This window comes from Myotis lucifugus, unplaced genomic scaffold (genome assembly GCF_000147115.1).
Source record: "Myotis lucifugus unplaced genomic scaffold, Myoluc2.0 scaffold_4258, whole genome shotgun sequence".
NCBI lineage: Eukaryota > Metazoa > Chordata > Mammalia > Chiroptera > Vespertilionidae > Myotis > Myotis lucifugus.
This window is the reverse complement of record NW_005875306.1, coordinates 1,699-12,531: the sequence shown is the minus strand read 5'-3', so window position 1 is coordinate 12,531 and position 10,833 is coordinate 1,699. Positions and strand designations below refer to the sequence as shown.

General features: G+C 41.9%; 1 protein-coding gene across 1 annotated transcript; it reads left to right on the top strand.

The window, feature by feature from the left end:
• Nucleotides 1–1,221: 1,221 nt before the first annotated feature.
• LOC102434290 (centrin-2-like) lies at nucleotides 1,222–2,435 on the top strand (the record flags this gene model as incomplete). The annotated part of the gene is made up of 2 exons (XM_023749242.1): nucleotides 1,222–1,539; nucleotides 2,239–2,435. Coding segments are annotated over 2 exons (515 nt in total), but the record flags the coding sequence as incomplete, so codon positions are not given.
• Nucleotides 2,436–10,833: the final 8,398 nt, after the last annotated feature.

The following is a 10,833-nucleotide window of genomic DNA, read 5'->3' as shown; positions in this document are numbered from 1 at the left end:
ACACCGTCACACACAGAGCTGCAGGGTGATCAGGGGGTTGGGGAGCTCCCCCCTATCAGGCACAGAGCAGGGATGATCAGGGGGTTGGGGCGCCTTCCCCTGTCACGAACAGAGCAGGGCGGATAGGGAGGTTGTGGCCCGCCCCCTGTCACACACAGAGCCGCAGGGCGATCAGGGGGTTTGGGCGCTGCCCCCTGTCACGCTGATCCCGGTGCTGGGAGGCATATTACCCTTTTACTATATAGGATAGAGGCCTGGTGCATGGGTAGGGGCTGGCTGGTTTGCCTAAAGGGTGTCCTGGATCAGGGTGGGGGTCCCCACTGGGGTGCCTGGCCAGCCTGGATGAGGGGATGATGGCTGTTTGCAGCTGGTCACACACCCTTCAGGGTAGGGGTCCCCACTGGGGTGCCTGGCCAGTCTGGGTGAGGGGCTGAGGGCTGTTTTCAGGCTGGTGGGTGACTGAAGCTCCCAACCGCTCCTTTTTTTCTTTATTCTGGGCCAAGGCCTCTGCTGCTGAAAGCAGGTATCTGGTTTGTTTGGGTTCTATAATCGATACACTGTATCATCTCCAGCTCTGAGATCCCTGCCGGCTGAAAGCTGGTTTCTGGGGTTTTGTTTAGCTTCTATATTTGTTACAATGTTTCAAACTGCCAGCTCAGAGGCCGGCAAGGCAGGCGGGGAACGTTGGAGTCCTCCTTCACTGAAGCAAGCAAGCCTCATGTTCGCTTCCAGCTGCCTGGCCACCGGCCGCCATCTTGGCTGGCAGTTAATTTGCATATTGCTCTGATTAGCCAATGGGAAGGGTAGCGGTCGTACGCTAATTACCATGTTTCTCTTTTATTAGATAGGATTTTTTAATCCTTACCCGAGGATATTTTACTCCCCCCCCTTTTTTTAGAGAGTGGAAGAGAGAGGGAAAGACAGAGAGAAATATCGATGTGAGAGAAACACATTGATTGGTTGCCTCCTGTACACGCCCTGACTAGGGCCTGGGCCAGGGAGGAGCCTGCAACTGAGGTACGTGCCCTTAACCAGAATTGAACCCAGAACCTTTCAGTCTGCAGACTGACCCTCTATTCACTGAGCCAAACCAGCTAGGGCTCATTTAGACCATTTTAAAAGTCTGCCTACCGAATCGGGAGCGGAAGTCGGTCGGAGATGGATCTGAAGAAACGCCAGCCTCCTCGCGGGGCCTTTTCGCTGTCTCCACTTAACACACAGCCGGCCCGCAGCCGCCCCCGGGCTTGCATGGCCCTCTAGGCAACCTGTTCCAGGCCAAAGAAGACTCAGAACCTCCGAAGGCTTCTTCTAGCCTTAAGACGACAAACGTGGCATCATCTTCCCAGCCAAAAAGAGTGAGTCCTAAGCTGGAGCTTAGTCCACAGCAGATACAGGAGCTACGCCAAGCTTTTGATCCCTTCGATACTGATGCAACTGGGACCACTGATGTTAAAGAGCTCAAGGTGGTGATGAGAGCAATGGGCTTTGAACCAAAGAAAGAAGAGATTATGAAGATGATAAGTGAAATTGACCCAGAAGGTGCCAGAAGCCGGTCCATCCTTGCTGCTTGACACAGCCGCTGCAGGGAAGAAACATCTGCACAGCATATGTTTCAAGGGACCTGGCGTAATGGCATACTGTTCTTAATATGTTTGTTCCCCTTCTTAGCGCTATGTGTTTTAACCAAGGTCACCTCTCCGAGAAAGGTTGTTTCCCCAGGTGGAGAAAGGTTGTTTCCCCAGGTGGGGATTTTCCCCTGGAGTTAGGGATTAACAGGACTAAGGAAGGGAATAAATCAGTAAAACCCCTTAACTAAGTGCCAGGCGGGTAATCACTTTAACTATGAACAATCACGCTTAAGCTATATAATCTTTACTTAGGATAATCTCCTTCAGTTACTTCCTTGTAGCTTAACAGAACAATAGAGTAGTGACCTTGGAATGGAGATAACAAATGCCCTAACCTTTGAAATAGAATGGATAGGATTAAAATCAAATGGTATAGATACAGCTGTAACAGGAGAATAAAGAGAGAACCTGGCTGGAGAACCTGGCTGGAGAACCTGGCTAGGCTGCTGATCAACTGAACACTGTCTCTGTGTCATTCCTTCTTCACCGACTCCGTCCACACCTTTGGGAATCCCTGGACCTGCTGGGGTTGGACCCCAACAAGAAGGGACAGGAAAAATGAATTTCAATAACTTCTTGACTGTGATGACTCAAAAAATGTTTGAGAAAGATTCCAAAGAAGACATCCTGAAAGCTTTCAAGCTCTTCGATGATGATGAAACTGGGACCATATCATTTGACAATCTCAAACGTGTATCCAATGAGTTGGATGAGAACATCACTGGTGAGGAGCTGAAGGAAATGATTGATGAAGCTGATCGCGATGGAGATGGGGAAGTCAATGAGGAAGATTCCTGCGTATCATGAAAAAGACCAGCCTTTATTAAAAGTATTCTCTCCTGTTGCAAGCACACACAACTAGTTTTAGTGCCTGTTATTGTGTGAAACCTGGTTTTTGAGAACACAAGTGTTTTTTCTCCACTAACCTCCCTGTATACCTTTAGTAACAACCTCACATCCATTTTCAATTTTTATAAGTGTTTTTTGACAATATAGTTCTTTGTGAGGTGACCTGCTGCTTTCTTTAATTCTCCAAAACAGAACAAGAGCACATTAGAGCATTTACCCACTTGCCATTCTATCTTGTATTGCTTCACTCTTGTCATGCAGTCCCACATTTATGCCACCATAGAAAGACTTCTCAGACAAACACATGTTGTAACTTTGTCACCACAAACAGCAGGCATCTCTACAATGGTTCTGGTTTTAACTGACATCTAAGTGCAGCTTTCTCTTTTAAAAAATACAGTGAACTCTCACTTGAATTTGGATGTCTTTTTCCTGTTTTTGTCTTAAAATAAAGCCTTTCTTAGTTTGAAAAAAAAAAAAGTCTGCCTACCATACTAATATTTTATCAATCTACAAGGTCAACACAAAAAGAGGAGTTAATGCCAATAAAAGCTAATTTTTCAGTATAGAGTTATATGATGATATACTTGTCTGGGCCCTTTAAAATGATGATTTCTCAATGAAAATAACTAATCATTAAAGTATTTGCTTAGTACTCTAGAGGTGAAGAAATACAAAAAATATACAAAAATATATAGAACAATTTTTAAAATAAAAAGTTTGTTTCTGTCTAAAGTTACTTGGAAACTCAAGTGGAGACTTTTTTAAATTTGCTTTTTAGAGCAATTCTTCCAAGACTGCCTTTTAAAATGATTGTCAAGACTCCATTTTTTTTTTACAAATACAAATTTCCCAACATCTGTCAAAGTGTAACTCTTAGAATACTTTACACTGAACTTACAAATGTTGCACTGAAAACAAGTATTTCTTGTAGTCTGCCAAATTTCTGCCACATTGGAAAATACGCAGATGATTGTTTAACACTGTGTGCCACTAGACAGGAATTATATTTCACATCTTAATGAGAAAATACTTTCTCTTAAAATTAATTAGTAATTCAACCATTTTAAACTATTTTAAATACCAACAGTCACAAAGAGGTTTTCAATTCCACAAAGAGCAGAATCTAAAAATGGATTTTCAGAATATAATTTTATCATTTTTTAAAAAATGTGATTACTAAATTAAGAGAAATAAACAAGCATAATCCCAAGAAATAACCACTATTAAATATTTTGGGCCAGAACCGGTTTGGCTCAGTGGATAGAGCGTCGGCCTGCGGGCTCAAGGGTCCTGGGTTCGATTCCGGTCAAGGGCATGTACCTTGGTTGCGGGCACATCCCCAGTGGGGGGTGTGCAGGAGGCAGCTGATCGATGTTTCTCTCTCATCGATGTTTCTGGCTCTCTATCCCTCTCCCTTCCTCTCTGTAAAAAATCAATAAAATATATTTTAAAAAAATATTTTGGTATATAGTATAGGTATGGATGTAAATAACTGTATCTAAATCTATACTTTGGACATAAATATATTTTTTTAGACATTTAAATGTGTGTATAATTTTACCACAAATGAGATCATATTCCTTTTTATTATTTATAAAATCATTACAAAACAAAGATTTAACAGAGCACTGATTTTTAATAAGGCAATGCTAAACATGTTTCTAGCAAAGTAATGTTAGAAGCAGGTTCAGTGAGTGCTACAAACAGCAATGAGACAGCCCTGCATGCATTACTAAAGCTGTTGTTCCCAAAGGAATGATCTACAAAACAGGTAAGAAGGGCATCTGATCTGTGTCATAGTGTTTTAGGCATATTATTTTGACCATACTTTTAATTCTTCATATCCTTCTGTAGCTTTTTATTCTGTTAGATAACTCCCTCCTTAAACTCTTTCCAGTGTGTGAATCTAAATTATATGTTTCTCAATCACAGAATTACTATTTGTTCTCAGAACATATCTCACTTCTCATGAATCTTTCTCTGACACCTTAACCAGTTTTGCTTCCCTCTTCCATCAAAACTAGTTGGCATAGTTACTGATTTGCTATATTTCTCTTTTACCTACTTCCTCCCTCCCTACTATCTTGGCCTCCTGGGTTCAATGATTAGTCTTATTCTGGAAACCATTAAACCTATCTCATCTCATATATGTGCAAACCAAACTCATCTACTTCCCCTCAAGTTACTTGCCACCTTTCCTTTTTCTCCAGTGTTGTTTCTTTATCCTAACAAACACCTGAGAATTATCTTCAATTATCTTCTCCCTCCCTTTCTCCTATCCAATCTCTCTATTAAATCCTGCTTCAAGATGCCTCCTAAATTTGTTCATTTCTTGCCACTCCCTTTGCCTTCACACTAATCCAGGCCAAAACTGCCTACAACTGTACTTACCAACAATGTCCTGAATGGGTTAGGGGTCACCTGTCCCCATCCCTCTGTCCCTCTTTCTAGGCACTCTTACTGTAACAGTCAGTGAGATAGAAGGAAAGAGGACCTGAGCTTGGAATCAGGAGCCCAAGGGTAAATTCCCTCTCTGCCACCTCGGTTGTGACCTTCATCCTATTTCTTTCCTATCTCTAGGCCTGGGAGTTTCCTTATCTGCAAAATGGCAAATGGGACTGTCCACATGGGCTCCAAGCTGCCTTGTAACTCTAACAATCTCCTCTGGCCCTCCTTTGCTACAGGAACAGCAACGACAACTCTTCCAGCGTGCCCCCACCTCCCTAGATCACAGCTGTCACCCACTGTTATACAGCTTTCAGGGTCCTTACATCCAGATTGCTCACTTTTCCATATCCCTAATGAGTCCCAGTCTTTCCACTATAAATGTCAGTTCATTCTTCTATTGTTCTTAGTCTCCTTCATGTGTAAATTATTTTAACAAACACTTATGGAGTGGCTGCTAATCTAGAAAGCACTTTGCCAAGTCCCGGGAATAGCAAGATAAAAGACACAATCCTTGCTCTATAAGAATTTACCATTTTATTAAAGATATGGGTAAGTAACAAACATACAGTAGTGTGGTAAGTACTGTGCTAAAGAATTTAATATATCCTAGTTGTTTGGGGGCAGAAAGCAGTAATTACTTCACAAGACCCAGCACCTAGAAAGGCTTCAGAAAGGATGTGTGCTCATCCCAAGCCGAGTCCTTCCGTCTTAAAAGGGAAAATAAGAATTAAGGAGGGGGGGAAAGTGTGTTCTATTGCTACCTTGAGGCGAGGAGAGAAGAGGGTGAAGTTTATTAGGACAAGACATATTGTGCCAAGTGCCAGATCGGAATACTGAAGTTTAGAGGGCAAGAGGCAAGTAGTGAGGCTGGCCATGATGAACGGACCGCAATGTCACCCTAACGAATTTGGATTTTGTTTGAGTAAAGGGCTGTACTTGGATTTAAACAATCTATTTCCTGGGCTGTTATTGGGAAAAGGTGGTGAGTTGGGGGCACTGAAAGTTCAAAACTGATGGCAAGGAAAACCCAGGAGAGGGAAATGACGACCTGCCAAAAACTGTCCCGGCAGGAAGGCTGGCCACTAACAGGCCAGTGTGAGCGATCCTTGCCGCCTCATCCAGCTGCCTGCCTGCGCTCAGACCCCGTCCAGGGCCACCACCCCCACCCCGCCAGGCGTCACAGGGAGCAGGACCCCGCCACGCCACAGAGGAGGGCGCTTCCAGGAACCTCGCGAGATCTCCCCTGAGCCGCGGACAGAGTCTGGTCGCCTGGCAACCACAGGTGGGCAGTGGAGGAACCTGGCACTGGCAGAGTTACCAAACCGGAGTTACTCCCGGCTCATCCAGGACTGGTAGGGGCATTCGGGGAAGAAGCCTGGGGACCGAGGAAGGAAACCCTCCGCCAGGTTTCTCAAACTTGCCTGCCAGTAAGACTTTCCCGGGGCACTTGTTGAAATGCAGATCCCTGAGCCTCTCTCTCTAGACATCTAGAATTTCTAGAGAAAGTCTGGAAGTCTGTGTTTTAAACAAATGGCTATCATCAGGCAAGATCGGGAAACAGCTCTGGAGGCGGGAGGCGGGTGGAGGGTGGCCGCGGAGCCGAGGGAGCGGGATCTGTGGGTGCGGACCTGAGTTTGCCAAGGGGAAAGTCTGAGCGATTGAGAGCATCTGGAAGCCAGTGAGCCTGGGGCTGGCTAAGGGAAATACACTACAGTCTCGATTTGAACCGTCCACCGCATCTAGCCACAAGGTGATGAAAGCCAAGGGCCTGTAAAGCAGCTCCAAGTGCCCGCCCTGGCCATCTGGAGAGAGATTCTGGCAAGTGGAGCCCCGAGATAACAGAGATATCTACTATGGAAAAAACATGAAAAGCAGTTTCTCACCCTAGTAGATTTTGCTCAGTGGCTAGAGCGTAGGCCTGCAGACTGAAGGGTCCCCGTTTGATTCCCAGTAAGGGGCGTGCAGGAGGCAGCCAACCAATGATTTTATCTCATCATTGATGTTTCTCTCTCTCTCTCTCTCTCTCTCTCTCTCTCTCTCTCTCTCTCTCTTCCTCTCCCTCTCTGAAATGAATAAAAATAAATTTCAAAACAAAACAAAACACAGTTTCTCAGACTTTGGAAAATAAGGAACCATTTTTAAAAGAAAACCAGGGACATCCCAAAAGTGTTGACGTAATTATTTTCATTATAATGTTCTAAAATGTATCCAAATCCAGCCTAAGTTTAGTTTAACTCCTGAAAATTATACTTTCTCTAAAATGAACTACAATGCCAATGAAGTTTAAAATTATTATATGAAATTTAAACATGATAAATTGTGGTGTTTGGGTGAAACAATTCTCTTGTGGCTCTGACTGTTGCAATGCAGGTTCTTTTGATTAACAGCCTCTATTATTGTATGTTATGGGTTGATTCAGTTCTCTCCCTTTCCACATTCAAGCCTCTGGAAAGTTTTCCTATAGTTTGCTGAGGCGGTCCATTGGCCTTCTCTTGGTTTAATAAATAAGTCATGTATATATTATGTTTGCCTCTTTCATTTTCTAATTATCTGAGAGAATTACATTTATTTCTATACAAATACCAATTAGTGCAATGGAACCTAGAGACAAAATCCACTTATAGCATAGTCATTCATGAGACTTCATATAATCCAAAATGTTTCTTTTAGCCTAGGTTAGAAAGCAGAGCCTGAAGCAAAAACTCTGTGGTAACAGTTTCTGGGGGGTTGTTATCACAGGGAAACAGGAGAGACAGGACAATAAAAAAAATGAGACAGAGATGGAGAGAGCAAAAAGTTCTAAACATGATTTCAGAGGAACGTTTTTTTTTTTTTTTTATTTTATGTGCCTCAGGCATGAAACAGCTCTGGCCATCGACAAAGGCATCAAGCTAGGATGAACTAAGGACTGTACATCTGCTTTGCCCCTGACTGATATAAGAGCAGAGGAACATTTTGAAATGGTTGTGCCTCCTAAAAGTCCATGGGGGAAAGAGGGCATCACATCCTTCCTAGTACAGGGTTGCTCCTGCATGGCCACTTGCACAACAGTCTCCTGCCTCAGCTGTAAGGGAGAAACCCTGTTGTGTATAACCTCTTTAAGATCTGCATTTCACCACAGTTATCAGTGTAAAAAAGATATTTTAAATTTCCAGAAAAAGTTCTAAAATTTTTAAATAGCAACCAAAGAAATCATATCTTCAATACATGCAACCCTGAGTGGCCATCAGTAGTTTTAAACCCTACAAAAGCTCTTACAAATGTGCTAAGATGACATGTACATATACAAGAATCATAAGAGCAACAGTGTAAAAGCAAAAAAATTCAAACACCCAAAGATCTATCATCAGACTAAATTTCTTACAATGGAATATTATACAGCAGTGCAAGTATTTTAGAGCCACTTTAGGCTTTTCAACCCTGAAGAGTCTCACAAACAAAAAATTAAGCAAAGAAGAAAACTAGAATCAGAATAATGTTATTTATGACAGATAAAAAACAATAGTATATGTTGTTTAGATATTCATACATATGTAGTAAAAGAAAAGTATAAAGATAGAGGAATGTCTAAAGTTATGATAAATTTAAAAGAATGGAGAGGGAGAAATGTATAGATCTGGGTTCCAAATAGACTTGTAATGTTTTATATTTTAAGCTGATCTGTGGTCCATGGGTGTGGTGTTATTCTTTATACTTTTATTATGATGTATTTTAAGCAAGATTAAGAAAAGTTATCTTAATTAGTAACATTCAAATATTGTCATGATTGAAATTTGATCTGTAAACAATCTTTCATGCCCAGAATACCACACAAATTGAGGTGTTTTGTTGGTGAAATCCCAGATACATCCTATATAATAAAAGCCTAATATGCTAAGTGTCCTGTCAGCCAGTCGGCTGTTCAACCAATCAAAGTGTTATATGCTAATGATATGCTAAGGCGGCTCAACTGCTCGCCATGATGTGCACTGACCACCAGGGGGCAGACAGTCGGCCGGTCAACCAGTTGCTATGATGTGCACTGACCACCAGGGGGTAGATGCTCCAACTGGTAGGTTAGCTTGCTGCTGGGGTCTGGCCAACCAGTACTGAGCGAGATGGGCTGGACACACCCTGGAGCCCTCCCGTGGTTCCTCTGCAGTGGTCCCTCCCCAGCCCCGATCATGCACCTGTGGGGTCCCTTGGCCTGGCCTGTGCCCTCTCACAATCCGGGACCCCTCGGGGGGTGTCGGAGAGCTGGTTTTGGCCCAATCCCGCAGGCCAAGCCAAGGGACCCCACTGGTGCACAAATTCATGCACGGGCCTCTAGTTGGGATAATAATGCTCAATTTTAAACTGTATTTTTGCTTGCATTTTTTAAGAGGATATAAAGCAAAATTGGAAAAACTGGAATATGTATCACTTAAAATGACTACAAAAAATGGATTATCTCAAACTATGGACCACATATGCATATCTTACATAGAGCAATATTTGATTAATAGCATGTTCCCCTTATTTAACAACCCTAATATAGTTGTTAAATTTAACATACTTTGTTGTTTTTTTGTTTAGGTTTTTGATATTTATAATAACTTTGTTCATAGTTGCCCAAACTTGGATACACACTTTGAATGATTATAAAGTCAGTGTTTATTAACATATAGTTCATTTTCAAAATTTTAAAGAATCAACAAAAATGAATATATATATATTTTTTGTCAATGCCTGTTTTCAAACTGATGACCATTCTGGTCTAGGCACTGCTGATAATGCAAAGCAATGGAATCGCAAACATCAAGAATCATTTGGCTTGGTATTTGTGTGCCCTCAATTCGTCAACTATTGCTGGTTTTGTACTGTTAAGTTTATCTTTTATGTATCCCTATAAAAAAAGTCTAGCGAATAAATTTTCTTTGTTCAAAGCTTATTCTAGCTTCACCCATTATTTTGAATCAGTTAAGCCTGAAAAGGTGTGAAAATTGAATTATCAACTGTTAAAGTATGTACACATTTTTGTGTCCCCCAAAAATGTATACACACTGAATAATTATAAAGGCAGTGTTTGTACTTCAACTGCGTTTTCAAACTTCCAGTGGCATTTTAGGATGAATTTCCTTTGTTCAAAGCTTAGTCTGGCTAAAAAGAAAGAAACATCAATTGAGCTATCAGCTTTGTTAAAGTGTGTATACATGTTTTGGGGACACACTGTATTCCAGATGAAATAGTGAAGTGAATAGTGTTTGCCTTATCTGTGAACAAAATAGTAGAATGATGATGATGACAAACATTTATTGGCCTATGTATGAGGCACTGTGTAGAATACTCTATACATGATTATCTCATGTAATCCTCATACTATTCCTTGGATATTGGCCTAATTTTATAAGAAACTGAAGTAACATGCCCAAGATTGCCCAACTGGTGAGCAGTGGAGTGAAAGTTTGAAACTAGGCTGTCTGGATTGAGAAACTTTGCATTGTTATCTCTTTATGGATTCCTAGAGGCCTGATGCATGAAATTCGTGCAAGGGGCTCAGCCCTCGCAGCCGCGGTGGCTTGCCTCCGCGCTCGCAGCCCCGGCTTTGTCCGGAAGGTCGTCTGGAAGGTCACTCAGTTGTCTGGCCTAATTAACATATTATGCTTTTATTATTATAGATAGTTGTAGTAGCATAACAAAATTTCAAAGCCAGCCCCATTTTCAAGTATTTTGCACCACTGTCCTATGTATATATTCAAAGTTCTCACACCATTTGTTCTGATTTTGGGAATTAGTAAATATGATCACAACAGATATTATGGAAAAAGAAGCCAGGAGACCTGATCTCATTCTTACATGCCACTCGCTGGAGTAGTTTCAGGCAAATCTTTGAACCTTAGTTTCTTCACATGACAGACAACACTAGATGATAATCCTTGAGAATACT